This window comes from Panthera tigris, chromosome A1 (genome assembly GCF_018350195.1).
Source record: "Panthera tigris isolate Pti1 chromosome A1, P.tigris_Pti1_mat1.1, whole genome shotgun sequence".
In the NCBI taxonomy this organism is placed as follows: Eukaryota; Metazoa; Chordata; class Mammalia; order Carnivora; family Felidae; genus Panthera; species Panthera tigris.
This window is the reverse complement of record NC_056660.1, coordinates 177141826-177159342: the sequence shown is the minus strand read 5'-3', so window position 1 is coordinate 177159342 and position 17517 is coordinate 177141826. Positions and strand designations below refer to the sequence as shown.

The 17517-nt window shown below is 36.7% G+C and overlaps 1 protein-coding gene across 2 annotated transcripts in view; it reads left to right on the top strand.

Annotated features, from left to right (window-relative positions):
• Window positions 1–17517, top strand: part of RANBP17 (RAN binding protein 17) — a 330708-nt gene that overhangs the window by 224148 nt on the left and 89043 nt on the right. Inside the window, exons 15-17 of one of the 2 annotated variants that reach the window (XM_042992442.1) lie at window positions 1662–1721; window positions 9309–9382; window positions 10438–10518. In XM_042992442.1, coding sequence (XP_042848376.1) covers window positions 1662–1721; window positions 9309–9382; window positions 10438–10518 — 215 coding nt within the window. The remainder of the gene's footprint in view (window positions 1–1661; window positions 1722–9308; window positions 9383–10437; window positions 10519–17517) is intronic. The other variant, XM_042992448.1, reaches the window with a different exon arrangement.

Genomic DNA, 17517 nt, shown 5'->3' with positions numbered 1-17517 from the left:
AGTACTTTGCATGAATTAACTACTCAAATCCTCTAAAAATTTTCATAAATTAGACCTACTATCATCCTCATTTTATATTTGAGAAAATGGAAATTTGGAGGGTAAGGAATTTGATCAAAATCACCTAGTAAATGGCCAGCCCAATGGCTAACCTTGGGCTTCAGACTAGGTCCTAATCATTTCACTAGACTGCCTCTTAATTCATATTATTCGTTGTGTTATTATTTTTTCCACTTTACAGCTGAAGAAGCTGAGACTCTGAGAGGCTAAATAATTTAACTAGGATTATTGGGTTAATTCATTAAATGAAAATATTTATTGAATACCTGTTATCTCCCAGGTACTGTGCTAGGCTAGCAAGTAGCAGAACCTCACCCAGAACCCTGTGTGTATTACACTGCACAAATATTCTGTTTCCTCCAAGGTGACGTCACTGAAAATACGTACACAGTTAACTTGCCCATTTTCTGTCGTCTTACTGAGAAAAAGATATACTTCCTGGGCAACTGCCAATTGTCTTGGTCCACCAGTTGAGGTGTTGCATATGTTTTAGCTGATGGTCAACATGGAGAAGTGTTCAATAGGAAAACTAAAATGGGAGCAGGACTTATCCTATTGCCCCGGGCATTGCCTGCCCAGAGAAACCAGAAATTAGAGTTTGAAGGCATTAACAGGCCACCAGAAGGTGAACTCTGATTGCTTGCATTTGGGGTAGGTTCAAGTTTTCACTAACGAGGCTAGTATGAGGGACAGAAATTGAAAGGCAAAAAAGATTGTAGGAACGTTTTTGAGTAAAATTTGAGAATATAATGAAAAGTGAAAATAGCTGATTTGACAGAGCAATAAAAATATACATATGACACCCCCTTTTTCATTCCATGGGCCATTATTCCTCCACTCTTTATGTCAGGTCACTCTTCCCAGAGAGTTGAGTATCTCTTAGGAGGAAGGTACAGAAGTTGTTTTGGATGCAGAAAGTGGGACAGGTTTCAGAGAGGCAGTGTGGAGGCAGAAATGAAATATGAATAGGTAACACGTGTGAATGAAAATAAAGATGTTAGAAGTGGAGATGAGGACCTGGTAAAGTCTTACTTAATACCTACTATAACTATAATAAGTTGTGTTTTTAGAGGATTTGGGGAGAGTGTGTGCAAGAACTAGATTAAGTGGTAGAAGACTGTATGATTTACGTACCCTTTGAATGACCATAGAAATGAGTTCCATTTATTAAAAATATACTTTTACCCATGAAAAGGTGACTTGGCCTACTTAAATCATTAGCCCCAGTTGCCACACTTGCATAATGAGAGTGCCTCATGAGAAACAACACTACTAAGAGATTCTTAAAAATAGTTCAGTCAAGTATTATTTATAATTTGTTCTTTTCTAGGGCTATCCTTTAATAATTGGTTTTTTGAATTATTCCATGGAAGCAAACCCATGGTGTAATCCATACAACCACATCCAGACTCTGAACAGCACTTCACCATTGTCTTTGCTCAAGGCTTCCAGGATAAAATCAAAGTCCCAGGAATATTTTAAGTGACAGCCACAAAGATCCTGAACCACATTTTCTCTCTCTATCTGAAGTTGGGAGGGCCTCCTGCTCTTCCCTAATCCCTAACGTCAGGTGCCAGGTCCCTAAACTCTGTGCTTTTTAGGTTGTACGCCTGAGGAGTGATGTGTCCCCAGTTCCAGAGAAGGCTTGGAAATTAGTGAAGGTGAGTTGAGTTGCTGGTTGTTGTGGTGGATCACCAGTCTTTATGCTTGTCTCACCACAGCCTCAGGCTCTTATTCCTAAAACAGGTACATGCTCACAGTGATAAGTGTAGAGGTGCCTTCTTGGCTCCCTGTTTATGCACTATGTAACCCTGTAGTATGCATGGTCTCTAACCAAATGTTCAGTAGTCAGCCAGTAAGCAGGATCAACTGCAAAGACTCAGTTTAGTGTGATTGCACAGTGTGGAAGCAGCCTAGGTTTCTTGATTACAACATTTCTGAAGTGGCCAATTCTAACCAATCATTCATACCTGGAAGGAGAAAGTTTTCTTAGGGCTCCCTTGAATAGCATCTGTTACTGAACGGTATCTATAGTACATGTATCCCTTATGCCAGAATATGTTTCTGGTGGACATCTTTGAGAGATATAGGGGATTATGGTAAAAAAAAAAAATCTTTTCTTTCCCAGTTCCCCACTTCCACCATCACCCTTGCACAGACTACATCCAGCATCAACTTCTTTGCTCCAAGGTCTAATCATGGTACAAATTTGCTATTGCACAGAATTATAAACAAAATGCCTGAAATACATGGTCTCAAAACCTTCCACCAGAATCAATCAAGCTGCCTTCTAGTAGCCTTGTGCCCTAGCCATGGTTAGCTTCTTATTGTATGAGCTTGGGAAGATAATATATTTACCCCCGTGCTTTACCATGGTTTTAGCCACAGAAGACTAGTCTAACAGAAGCTTGGCCGCAGACATGGAGTGAGTTGGCAGCCAGCAGGAGCAAAGCTGTGTCAGGACAAATGTACACTCCCCATCTTCTCTAGTTGGCTTTCAGCTGGTTGCACCGCAGGAGTCTTTCTATGGGCTGTGTATCCTGTGACCAATAACTGGTGCACTCGACCCGGGTCCCTCTTGGCTAGTGAAGGCCTGTCGGGAGACATTAGGTTCATGCTGGTGGAGATCCTTAGTCAGTGGCTCCCTGAAGGAAAGTGAGGCAAACAGCCAGCTTCTGTTGAACAGGTGGTAGTTAGACCTTAGATCTGGTCGGGGAGGGGGAGGGAGAGAATCTCTCCAAAATTAACCAGTATTGCTGGTTTTCACACTGTACCTGTACTCCTCTTTCAAATAAATGATTGTTTAGAAACCAATCCAAAAATATCTCTGGCAGCATCTGGAGCCCTTCCTTAGCAGTCTGGATTTGGGCCCAAGTTAGGAATGGATACCCCACTGGGGTGCAAGCAAAAGAGGAAGCATGTTCTTAGCCATGCATCAGTGGAGGCCCCTACTGGGAGAGGGGATTATCACAAGGCAGCAGGCAGCCCAGCACCCCAGCCTGCTGAGTTCATGCTTTGTGCCACAGGATGTGGAGCGAAGGAAATGTGAGGCCAAAGTGGTCGCTCCAAGTTTTCTTATACAATAGCTTATTCAAGCAGATTGGGAATGCCTCTTAAGAGATTTGTTAGGTACGTGTCCCCTTAGCAAGATGGCCACCACAGATGGTGGGTTCAGATATTCTAATTGAAATAAACACTTAACATTTTGTATTTATTTTGTACTTCCATAGCCAGCTTTTATCAGTTGCCATTCTGTATTCCACTGAATGAGGCAAGCAGAATTCTAACCTTTTACCACTTGGTTTCCAACATAAGTTATGATTTTAAAATTAAATTCTGGCAAAAGATTTTTTTCACCTAATTTTGGTCCTTATTTTGTGGTGCAATTTTAAATGATATGAGGGAAAAATTAGTCCACCAAGATTAGCGTGGATCTATTCAGTAGCACTAAGTTTGTATGTTTAACATGAAGCAATGATATTTGTACCATTAAATCTCTTCATGTGTCATGTTAATTGTGATGATCATGGTTGGTTTTTTTTTTTTTTTTCTGCCTTAAGCATTCATGAAAGACCTCAGTATCTTTAGTTCCAAACGGTTTAGATCCAAGTCATTAAATCCTCTATTCCCTCTTACACCTCGCCTTCTCCTCCCTCTCCCACCTTGCACTCCAACGGGTCTGTTTTGTAGAAAGTACTGCATTGATGTCAGGGACACTTGAAGACTAAGACAAAAATACGAAAATCGGTTTCTCATGCACAATAAGTGAGTTCACATTAAGTTCCAGAACTCTTTTCCTAAGGGGTGTTAATGTTTTCACTATATTGGATCCTTTCTGGTGACAGATTTTGTCTTACTAAATGACAACTGGTTAAAAATCTTGATGAATCATTTCAGCACATTGAAACAATACTTTAGAATTTACAACAATTATCAGGGTTTTTAAAAATTTCATGGTATCAATTTTGTATTAGTAAATGAATTTGGGGGGAATAAATTGGTTCAGGAAAGTATATTATCTGATGGCAGAATACTTTATTGTTGATTTCCACAGCACTGCTAATTTTCTGCATTGAGCCTGCTTACAAAAGCTCTTTGAGAAGTTATAACATCTTAAACATTTATGGAAGGCCTAGGGGTATTAACTTACTGTAATTTTCTGAAGATTCATTATCCAAAATCTTAATTCATTATAACAACTGTTATGAAAACCTATAGAACCAGTGTTTTCTCTTATTTTCTTATTTGCACAGAATGAGAGATTCATTGTTCTTTTTAATTTGTTTCATGTGGTGCTTTTGAGTACATTTCATAGAGGGCTGTTATTGAATTTCTGTGACTGTCATTATATATCCATACAACCTTTAGGAACTAATATTCTGGGTTTCCCAGTTCTGTAATCTACTTCAAATTTAAGGATTGACATAATTAGTTTCTTCAAAGTTATAACCAGAATGTTAAGAGACAACACTGCACATACCCAAGACTAAGAATTAGGATTGGAAAAAGAAAGCAATTTAAAAAATTATCACAGCCCATGCTTTTATTCTTTATTAAATTAAATTTACAACTCAAAATCTTACTGTTATTTGTATGCTTATTCCTTGTCTGGTTTTCTTATCTTGTCTGGCTTCCCTTTTAAAAAGCCAGATATAAGATCACTTAAGCTACCTGCATGTGCACAGGCAGTATTTGTCATTTGGTTAGTTGAGGAGTTAGAGAATGTATGGATTGTCAAAGCGTTGTGTACATACCTAAATGCTCTTTTGTGAAGTTGAAAAGAACCTTCATAGTAAAATAAACAGAGATGAGAAAACAAACATATCAAAACAGTTTTTTAGGAGCATGTCTTCTCAAATCCATAATAGTGATAATTCCTTACATTTCTAACAACCTCCTGTATTTCAAGAGCTAGAGAGATGGATGAGTGGTTAAAATAGGTAATTTTTCTGACTTGTAAGATGACAACTATGTAGAAGTAGGGAAAAAAATCCGTTTTGTAGCATGAAATTTTGAAGCTTTATGCCTTTAATGAATGCCATTTCTGACCATGATGAGAGTGTGTTAATTGAATATAAAGATTTCAACGTTGATATAAATTTAAGGTTTTGTTTGCTTTAACTTTATCTGTGCAGTGTGAAAATCTTCAAGATAAACACCTTCTTACTTTCCTGTTGTTTTTTATGTAACGAGCCTTTTCTTGAACAGATATTAGCTGACAGTTTTTAGCACCTACTATGAGAAAAGGTCCATAAGAAGGGGTAGAAAGAAAAGCAGCATTTGATGAGTAACTACTAAATACCAAGCTCTGTATTAGGGATCATCTTTAATCTTCCCAAAAGCCATAAAGTAGGTTTTATTATTATTATTATTATTATTATTATTATTCCCGTTTTACAGATAGAAAATCAAGATCCAGAGACTTTAAGTTACACCTAGTTAGTGGCAAATCCAGAATTCAAATCCAGATATGTTTGGGACCAAAGCCCATATTTTTTCTACATTGCTAAGTTTGCCAAGGCAGTATCCTAATTACTTCTGGAGGGTATCTTCCCTGCCCTCAGGCAGCACGTGCTTGAAATAGTGGAGGAAACACATATGCACACGGAAAATTAATACTACACCAAGATCATATTCTATTGTGTCATCTGAGAAGTGCCACTAACAGGCTGGCAATGGTGGTTGCTCACAGTATCACAGGAGGAGAGCTCTTCTCACTGCAGGGAGAGCTTCTTCCAGAAACATTATTTAAGCATTAACACCACGCCTTTTTAAATAACGATATTTAACTAGGGTTACTTCTGGTGAGTGGAATTTGGGGTATATTATTTTTAAAGAGAAAAAGTTCTGTGCAAAGCCATGCCTCTTATGGGTTGTTTTGTTTTTGTTAAAAAAAAAAAATTGTGAATGAAATGGAGTCCGCCAATATGTGCACTTTATCATTATGCTCTTTTTATTCATTTAACAAACCTTTGTCAAACATTAAGCATGGGAGATAAAAGAACATCATTTCTGTCCTCAGGGAGCTTATCGTCTAATAGAGAAATACAGGCATATTAAAAAAGAAGGAGCAGAAGGAAGGCACAGGTGGCCAGGCAAAAACAAGGTTATAATGTGTGCATGTCTGGGTATGTGAAACCAGCATAACCAAAAGCATAGCCATTTTCAACTTCATTGTAACCCTCAGAGAAGGATGGACAACACACATGGGCTTCATCTCTTGTTTCTTAGATTTCTGCTTATTTTTCATTATGATCTAATTACCTTAATTGATCCTGAAATTTTAAAAAATTGGGAATCTGTGAACTTCAAGGGAGGACTTTTTCCCTTCCTGCACTCCTATGCCAGCTTCAGTATCCTTCCTTAAAATGAGTATTGTGACGTAGGTTCTTCTTGCTGTGAATGAAAGTTTTTTTGGCTAAGTGATAGAAGTTTTAGAAAATGTTGAAAATCCCTAAATATTGTGTTAGAATGTTTTCTGTAGAAAGCCTTCATTGATTTGTGCTTTGTGATGAACATTCTCAAAGAGGTTTCCTCACTGGACAGACTGTTTCCCACTCCCAAATTGTATATGTCTGTGGTATAATTGAATTCAAATGTTTAAAGACATTTTCATATTATCTGCATGCTCTCTGAATGGTAAGGTGCCTTGGAAAATGTGAGACAGTCTTTTAAAAGAAATTCAGTAATCATACATTGATTTTAAATGACCCTGTCACACGTGAAAACAAATCAGATTGTTGCTCTTAATGAGCTTTTCAATTTACTATTCAGTAGATCAGATAAGTGGATTTAAGAGGTAATGATCCTGTTTAGTACTCAAGCTTGACTGTCAGATCCTAGGAGTGGAGAGAAATCCCTAGGGACAGAAGCGTTGACACAGTTCTAGATGGGATAATGGGAATCAAAGCTAATGGATGATAAAAGGAATGGTGCAAGTTACAAGGATAATTGTGGATTAAAGCACTGCCATGTGTCAATGTTGACTGTTTTTTCTAGTATCTTATTGGGTCAAATCTGATACTCGGAGAAGCTGTTTTGACAGCAGAACACAACAGACCTGCCTGCCCAGCTTCCCCCTTCCTTGAATGCCAGGGACACCACAGAAAACTTCCCTGTAAGAAGGACCAATTGGAAAAAAAAAAAAAAAAAGATTTTTAAACAGTCTTAAAGGTTTAAAATCACATTTTAGTTATTATGTTTTTATTATTCAATGTTGCATGGATAAAATCAAAATTAGATTAATTTTGAGCTACGCCATAAAAAATATAGCACTTATAAAGTCTTGAAAATGTAAAACCTTGATTTTACAAAAATACAATACAATGTAGTGGGGGAAATGGACACCCGAACAATTACAGGTGTGAAAAACACCATGAGAGAGGAATGGACCAGACACTGTGGGAGCATAAAGGAGAGTGATCTCCCCGGGACAGCAGAGAAGAATGCAGAGGAGATGACTTTTGAATGGGAATCAAGGGGAGAGGAAAAAGAAAGCTAATTCAGGCAGAATGAGCAGCACACGAACAACTAGAAATCTGAAATTGCGTGAGAAGCCTCAGTGATCTATCAGTATTTCATTGTGGCTTCAGATGGAGGGAAATGGTAGAAGATGAGGTATGTTGGGGCCAAGTTGTGAAGGGCCTTGTGTGCCATTAACCATGTCAATACAGGTTTTCTAAGGGACCCAGTTTACTTCCATCCATAAAAGAGGGTTAGGATCATGCTGAGATAAGGGAAACTTCCCTTTCTACATACCATTCTTCCTTTGAGCCTTCTCTGTGCGTAAACATTTCTGATCTTTGAGGACTGGTGGCGACTAACTTCCCTGGGAGTTTTTCTCCCTAGCTCCCTCTTCCCCCTAAACATCTTACAAACACAGTGATAGCTTCAATCCTATAAGAGATGAAGGCCTCCTCTCATGAGCAAAATCATAGATACAGTAATTGAAATGCTTTTCTGTAGGGCTCAGAAATTAGCAGAAGGGGCAACAGGAATGTGAATCTCAGTTTTCCTTTTTCTCTCCCCCACCTTTTCCCCTCTACCCTTCTTTCCTTCTCTTGCCCTCTCCACTTGCCCCCCACCTTTTCCTCTCTCTCCCACTGGCCTGAGCAGCTTCTGGTTATAGGACTTAGGATGAAAGCCCAGAACACAAGCTTCTGCTTTGAATGGTGTTTAAAATCCAGATACGAGATCTCTGCAGTGAACAGCCTTCCTCCCTTGTATAATCCTGTAATTCACCTTCATGACCTGTGGTAGTGTATGAAGCTGGTGTTCACATGTGAAAAGCAAAAGGCATAGGGAGTGAAAGCTAAGTTGCCATGCCATACCATAAGAAATAGGCGGAGCGGGAGAAAGTGAGAGAACACAATCACAGGGGATCAAATCACAGAAGAGAAATCCCATACAGCTGGTGTCTGGCAGGGATAACCTGGAATCACACCAGAGCATCAGGGAGTATGGAGGTGTCAACCCACCTCTCAGCTTTGCCAGGCTATTAGGGAATATTCCATTGGCTGCTGGTGGCATTTTCCCACTTGAAGTAGGATATGTTTATAAGCTCAATGTGGCTTAGGTTGGGACTGAAATGTTGCACCCCAAACTCTGCCACCAACACTCCCTAATTGGGAGCTTAATGGATTCCCCAGGCCCTGATGTATTCAACAGAGAATCTCTGAGCCTGGGATTTCCGTTTCAGCATGGAAAGTAAGACCTATCTCTATATTGGGGGGAGCTTAATTGAAAGATTTTTGAGGAGAATGTTTATAAATTCTTTAACTTCCTCTTATTTTTGAAATCCTTATTTTTATAACTGCCTGACATAATCCTGAATTGTTTGATGGTTTGCTGATACCTGGCATAGATGGAAATTTTTTAAATGTTTTATTTATTGAGACACTCCACTTTTCAGCCCTTTGTATACATAACGCCCATCTTTGAGAAAGGGTTGGTTTACCAGTTTGAGAAAGAAAATTATGTGGTGTGCTGGGAATAAAATGAGTCTGTGAGTGTGGGTGTGTGTGGGTGGGTATGTATTTCAAAATGAGAGAGGTACTTCCTGGAAGAAAAAGAGAGTAAATTTTTAAAGTATAATTTTTTCTCTAAATCCTTCATTTGCTCTCCCTACCGACACCCTACTTCACTGTGGATGCAGCAATGCTTTAAATCTTCCATTTGTTCAGTTTGAATAGTCTTTTGAAAATCTATGTTAATGATAAAGCTTTTAACAATGAAATGTTTTCATCCAGGTATATGCCCGTATGTCAGAAGTTTTAGGAATAACAGATGACAACCATGTTCTAGAAACATTCATGACGAAAATGTGAGTTCTTGGATTTTTCTTTTGTTGTGGTTGCTTTGAATGTAATGGATACTTTTACTGTGTTTAAATCTCGTAATAAGTATTAATCTTTAATAAAAGACTTGAAAAATATGCGTTAATTCTTAGAATGGTAGCATTGTTCTTAATTGAAACTTAATTTCACATATTTAAAATTCACCACCCTAAAGACATTCTTCTTATTTGTCAAGGAATCCATACCACTGCAGTATGCCCCATCAAAACGTGGTTTTAAGATGTTTATAGACTTTGACTCTTCAAGACAATTGGGCAGCACTTTTGCTTTTAATTAGAAAGAAAATACCCAATTTCAAAGAGCATCTGAAGAGATTATTGCAAACTGGAATCATTGGGAGGGGTTTGATTGCCTTAAGACAGGGCATTCATTGATTCCAGCAGGAACTTAATGGCTATCAAAAACCTACTCATGGAAAATTCCCTTAAATCATCCTTATAATTTGTTAGCAGAATTAACGAGTTTCTAGTCATAGACAGAATTTTGTACATTTAGTCTCAACTTGTATGCCTCCAGTTGGCAACCCACTACATCTGTGTAACAGATAGACAGCACTGTGTTGCTTGCAGAGAACAAAGCTACACAAACAATCATGATCATAAGAAGTGAGCTTTGGAGCCACAAGTTTGATGGTTCATTTCTTGGCAGTAACTGTGAGCCCCTATTTGACTTCCTTTGTAACTCCTGCTGTCATTCGCTAATATGCTTGTTTTACATACAAACTTGATACTTCTTCTGTGAAACACTTAGACAGTTTTTTCAATGTACAAAACTAACTGTGTGGAATTATGTACCATTTGGGGAGCAGTGTTCATTGTATATTGATAGGATATAATTTTGATTATCCCATTAAAAAAAGTAGAATAGAAAATGTTCTAGTGGTATTTAAACCTGTTTTTCAACTTCGTGAGATATTTCGGGTTTAGGTCATGTAACTTAACGTACATATATGTGTATTTTCATGTTCTCCCTGTACAACCAAATACCTTACTTACAATTAAAAACTTGTTTTCATATTTAGCGTTACAAATCTTAAATACTGGGGAAGATGTGAGCCTGTGATTTCAAGGACTCTTCAGTTCCTAAATGATCTTTCTGTTGGATATCCTTTTTACTGTATATCTAGTAATGTATAGAAACACCCCAACAGGTACATTCTATTGGCCAGGTGTTTTCCTTGCTTATAATGTTGCAGGTTTGTTTTTTTTTTTTAAGAAAAAACCTTTCATTTAGCCTTATATTTATTTAAATGTGTGTTTTTGAAAGATTTATATTAGCTACCTACTGCCAAGTATTTATTCAGTCACAATTGAATTTATATGGATATATAGATTCCTAACTAGTTAAAGTTATGTTTATACCCATCCAGGTTAATAAGTGGATACATAAGAAAGTATACAACCTCATGTGTCTTAGTCTGTGATTTTTCATAATTTTCAGGGAGTTCTTATTTTAAAAGAAAGCATGTAACTAATTTTAAGAAGGTCGAAATGTTCTAAAAATATTACCTTATAAAAATTGAATTCCTGAGAGTAAATACTATAGCTTCAGTATTCTTCAATTGAAAAGAATATTATTTTGATTAGTTAAGAGGCACAAAGGAGGAATAGGAAGAAAATTATATAAGTGTTTTTACCACTTCTTGGATTATTGCCGCCAACAAATCAACATCTTATTTACTCCAAAATAAGATTTCCCATTATGCATTAAATGTTTGGGTTTCTATCTTTAGCAGATTTCTTAAATCTAACTAGAATCATCCTTTCTCATTAGATTATAGTTGATACTATTGTCCTGTTTCTACCAATGAGAGAGAAGCATGTAGATTGTCTTTTATATGTTAGCTATCAAACATACAGGACTTGTGAAAAATAAGTGTTGGTTTAGTTAACCACCGAGATTAGCTGAAATTTAAATATGAGGACAGCATTCTGAAAATCAGTGGCATTGGATAGAAATCTTTAATGTAGGCTCACTGCAGGAATATGTTTGTATTAGTTAAGTTTAAAATTGTGTTCCTTGGGAAACCATAAAAGATTTCCAAAGTATTAGACACCCACTTTTGTGCTGGAATTTAATATGCAACTTTTTATTGGAAAATAATCGTCCTTGTCTGGCAAAATCCACCATGCAATATTTCTGTTAGTAGGTATAATGCAATAAAGACAGGGAGGGCTATTTATCACTACAAATTTTGAGGATTTCAGGATTCTTTTTATTATTTTAATATATTTCTTTGATATTAAATCAGAAAAATGATAAATTACACCTGTCCAGGCTGTTTTTCCTTTTTACTGGAAAGTGATGTACAACCCAATTCCAGTGGTCATTTTGGCTTTTTAAGATATGTATTTTTTCTTATTAAAAAAAAAAAAAACTCAACCTGTATTTTTTTTTTTAATAATAATGCTGAAATACTCTTTATTTCTAACATATGAAGTGGTTTATAAGTACTTCCTAGTCTTGCAAACTCTGGCCTTTTCACAATGAATTACTTTGAGAGCACGTTATCTGAAAAGAAGCCTGTGTTATTTTACAGCACGTATCTATTGTTTAGATTTACCCTGTTTTTTAGGTTGGAATTGAAATCTAATATAAAATTAATTTGATTTGTATTCTTTTTGGTATAATGTGCATAATGCCTAATTTATTTCTATCCAATATTTAAGTAAGATGCTTTTCCTATGACCTTATATCTCTTATATATTCTTTAATTCTAAAATTATAACCTTTTGTTTCATAAGATGTTTATTGCTTTTGAACACTTCTCGAAGTTAATAAAAAATCATATTTTCAGAAAACTTATTAGATAAAACTTAAAAGCTATAACATTTAAACCAAGGGATGCAAATGATTTCAACTTGGGTACATTGATTTATATTTTTTAACAATTATTTCAGGTTTCCATATTTAGAAATATATATTAGTTCAATTTGATTTCAGTGCTCAGTTATTTGAATTATAAATCATTATGTCCCTTCTAGCTGATCAGTCATGAAATATCTTTGAATTCATTTACATAATGGAATATGTGAGTGCTATATCTATTTCAGTGCAGTTGCTGGTTACCTAATGCATGTTTTGTTGTTTCCAATCTGTTTCTTTATTATAATATGTTTTTAAGTCCTGATTTTAAAGCAGTACATTATATTTGTGTTAAAAATCAGCTGGCACTCTTCAGCACTAGAAACACTTATGCAAGATAAAAATCATCACCAACTGGCCTCTATTAATGGAAACCTATTTATATATTAATATTCAAAATATCTGTGTTTAAAATACTAGTACGGAATAACTGAAAAGCATCTTACTATGAAGTTTTTAAATGTTCCTGATTACTTTCTAATGCATGTCTTTAGATATTTTTTGTTTTGTTTTTTCTGTTTTTATCATCTTCAGAGTGAATGCTCCTCAGTGTTTGTTTATGGTTCACAAGGCCAGTCTATGAACTTTAGTGTTCTTGTATCTGACTGCTTGCTTGGAAATTGAAGTCACAAAAGATCCTCATTTTTAGGAAGTGTAAACAGGCTCATGTTTACTTGCCTCAAGGCAGTAGTCTCAAACTTTAGGGATGATCAGAATCGCTAGAGTTCTTGTTAGAATACAAATTGCTGGACCCCACCCCTAGAGTGTATGTTTTAGGAGGTGTTAGACAGGCCTGAGAATTTGCATTTTCAGCAAGTTTCCAGTGATGCTGGTGGCTTAGGGATCATGCTGTGAGAACTTGTGCTTTAAGATAATTGGACACTTGAAGTGGATGTCCCAAATAAGAAAGTCAGGTATTTCTCTACAGGACTCTGTCTTCACTAGGGAAAGTCAGACTTGACATTTTTAGAGATAGGCTAGTGCCTTAAATAATAATGTATATGAGGAGACAATTTCATTAAGTCCCCAGATTTTAACTGGAGAGTCTGTTGCATTTTACCCCAAAGTTTCTGTTTGCCAAATTTGAAGCTTTCCAAATTGGTAAGACTACTGTAATTTTAAAATCCAGTGGCCCTTTTGAGGGAAAGTTTATGTTTTCCTATCAGATTCGTTACATGAGGCATATATATTACACTCAGCAAATATATCTGAGTAACTTTTTAATATATTCTTTAACTTTCCAAGACTAAATTTCAAGAAATTCCAGATTCTAAATAGCTTTGTTTAACATGCACAGAGTTGAAATGGCTCTGTCCTAGGGCAGTCTTCCACATCCGGGTCTCATACTTACGGATCCTTTTTCCTCTTTAAAATACTTTCCAGTCATGGGGCACCTGGGTGGCTCAGTAGGTTAAGCATCCGGCTTCAGTTCAGGTCATGATCTCACAGTTCATGATCTTGTGGTTCATGAGTTCGAGCCCCGTGTAGGGCTCTGTGATGACAGCTCAGAGCCTGGAGCCTGCTTTGAATTCTGTGTCTCCCTCTCCCTGCCCCTCCTGTGCTCGCGCTCTGTCTCTCTCCCTCAAAAATAAATAAACATGAAAAAAATAAAAATAAAAAAATAAAATAAAATACCTTCCAGTCATAAATTCTAGTTTCCAACTGGGGAAGGGATAAGATTTTTCAAGTGATTAGGACAAGGAAGTGGCTGGGAAGACTGGGGAGAGAAGGGTCATACAAAGCCATGAAATAAACTTATTTTAAATGCTGAGAAAGACGGAGGAAAGTGTTAAATTTCATCTAAAATTCTGTTTATTAATCAGTATTTCAAGTTTTTCTTCCCTTGAAGAATAATTGATCAATATTTCTACTTCAATTCATTGTTCACTCAAATTTATAGCAGTGACATGTCTCACTTTGGGTTTCAGGTAGATAATAATGAGAAAGGAAATTTCATTTTCTATTAGGCCCTCTATTGGTAGTTGCCCTTACTACATCATCTTCAAAGAAAACCCAAAATATCTTTAGCTTTTGAAAAACAGGCACCATAACAGGGTCCTACATTAATTCATGAATTTATCCAAATTCATTTTACCCTGTTGATACTGTTAACTACAATTCTTAGGATGAATAACTTCTCTGTGCTATTGCAAAACCATCTTCATAATTCACAGGGCCCCACACAAAATGAAAATGTGGGGTGCCTTGTTCCTAAGCTGTTAAGAATTTCAGGGCACCTGGCTGCCTCGGTGCGTGGAGCACGTGACTCTTGATCTTAGGGTTGTAAATTCGAGCCCCGTGTTAGGTGTAGAGATTTTTTAAAAATAAAATCTTAAAAAAAACTTTTTTTTCAAGACCTCACCAACACAGCATTGAAGCAAACACTGGCCCTTCTAAGCATAGAACACTGTATAAATGCATAGCATGGACATCCGCGAAGCTGGCCTGCATTATTTGGTAAAGAAGTAATTCCCTCCATTTGGCTTCAGACTAACCCTCTAACACTTTGAGACTATCTCCTTAGTTCCTGTACACCAGGATTTGGTGAACATAATTCCTATCTACATGCATCCTACATGTGTTTATCTATCGGTAGCTTAGTTTATTTATTGGTAGCTTATCTCAATTGTTTTCGTGTTTACAAGCCAAAGAATCTCTTTCCTGTTCAGGCTACTTGATCCCTGTGATGATTTTCTTTTTCAGCCCCTCACCTCTTCTAGCTTCCTTTGTCTTTTCTTGTTTTTCATGGTGGTGGTGGTGGTGGTAGTTCTAGTGTAATACCCAGAACTGCATCCTTAATTTAGATTTAATGCTGAGTAAGAATAAAATAATGATTTTTAAACTTAATTCTATACTCATCCTAATGATTTATTTTATATTACTGGCCTCTTTTTTTTTTGGCGGGGGGGGGGGGGGAGAGAGAGAAAGAAAGAGCCCAAGTAGGGGAGGGGCAGAGAGAGGGGGAATCCCAAGCAGGCTCTACGCTAATGCTGCAGAGCCTGAGGCAGGGCTTGAACTCACAAACCATGAGGACATGACCTGAGATGAAATCAAGAGTTGGTCCCTTCCCCCCCCCCCCCCCCCCCCCCCCCCCGCCGCCGAGCCACCCAGGAGCCCCTTACTGGCCTCTCTCAGTTTAGCAAATATTAATTAAGCATTTGCTAAATACAGGGCAAAAGGACAAATGAGACACAGATCCTGCCCTCCCAGATTTTAAATTCTAATAGAATTGATCCTGATTCCAGACTGCCTTTCACATATTTTTCCTAAGAGCTCAAAGTCCATTGTTTTATCAACATAGTTTCTTTTTCCTTTTAAAATTTAACTCAAATAAATTACATACTAATTTTCTGAAAATTTATTCATCAAAAATAATATGGGCATGTGACATTTTGATATGGTGGCTTTGAGGGAGTGCTTTTTATTCAAGGTCATTTAGATATAGCTTATATACAAGCCATTAAATATACAACTAATGTGCAAACCATACATCCTTACCCTGTCACTGATCTTCCCTCCACCGGGGTATGAATCCTGAATGAGGTGGGGGTCAGGAAAGAGTAGAGGGTGAGAGATGAAACAAAGGTGTAGAACGAAATAAGGGTGAAGGATGGAAGTACAATTGGGTATGTCTGTTACAGGAAATATTTAGTAACAAACAGTAGTAATTCTGCTTTTGTGAAACAGTATTAAAATGTATTGCTTTATTTCAGTGAATACCACCATCTCCAGATGGTTTTGAGAATGTTAAATAAAACTAGTTTCGACATATATCCCTCAGGCGTATTTCTATTAACATTTCTCATCAAAAGAAATGTTGATTTATTTCTTTGTTTTCTGTCTCTATTATCCATGGAAAAGTCATCCCATAATTTATCTGCTCCATTTGTTTTTATACTAGAATCAAGTGTGAGAATCCTCTCTACTCCTTTTCTGTAACCCACTTATTCAGACCTTCACACAATTCTTTAGATTCCTGCTTCACAAGATTACCTTCCTCGAGTATTATTGTGATCTGATCATTTCTCTTCCCAAAAGCCCAGAATCACTTCCCCTTGCTTCTCGGGTCAAAGTGAAATTATTGATTAGAACATGAGTCCTTTAACAGTACTTGACTTACTGAGTTCTCATAACTAATTTTCTGATCCACCTCTCAACCACTATCTGTACTTTATGCTCGGGCAGAGGAAATTTATTTTACCTTCCCCTTGACACCCTTAATTATCTTTACTGAATCACCACATATGCTGTTCTTTTCATTTGACCCATTGCAACTCAATTAGGTCTCTCTTAAATTTTCAAGTCTTGCTGAAGACTTGTTGAAGCTGTATTGAAACAGTTATGAACCTTTGTCATTGTATTAACTGAAAGAACATGAGTCATTTAATTTCTCTGAGGCTCAGTTACTTCATCTGTAGAAAGGGAATATTATCTATCTCTTGGGATTTTGTAAGGATTAAATAAAGTAATAAATATGTAACAATGTATCTTTGCTCAAGGAGCCATGCTGATCTTCCTACCGGTTTTAGTACATGTGCTGCCAGAAGCGAGCACTGTAACAATATATCTGTGTTATCTAAGAAAATATGACACCTACTACTACTGATCCTGTCACACAGTAGGTGCTCACTGAATATTAATTCCTTTCATTTCCATTCCTATCGTCTTTATTTTTCTTGATGTTCCTGAACACCTAGTTCTTATCTGTATGTCCGAAGATGAGTATCACATAGCTTTGTATTGGCTAGTCCTCTCAGCTATCAGGCTGGAAGTTATTAGAGATTAGGAGTCTTTTTTTTTTCTTTCTCCTCTTCTATAGTTCACAATTTCACGTAGTGGGCATGTGAACCTAATGTTACCCTTTAGTTAATTGACAAAGCCTTAACTCCTGTTCCTTATAAGTAATTAATAGTATTCCTTAAGATGCTTCATTTTGGTTATACATATTTGGATTTTTTTTAGTTTAGTAGTTTATGAACATAATCTCACTTTTGAAATAACGAAACTGATATTTCAGTAATTATACTTTGTACCTGTCATCTACCGATAGCAATTTCCAACATGTCTTTTTCTTATCTGTGAACTTTCTTCTATCATTAGGATAATGTGTTTTTAATTCTGTCTGCAAAACCTATTTGTAAACATGTATGGCTTTTAAATAATTGCCTAGATCAATGTATCATCTACCCTCTAGTGCTCAGCGAATGTCTTACACCTAATACACCAACTGCTTCTT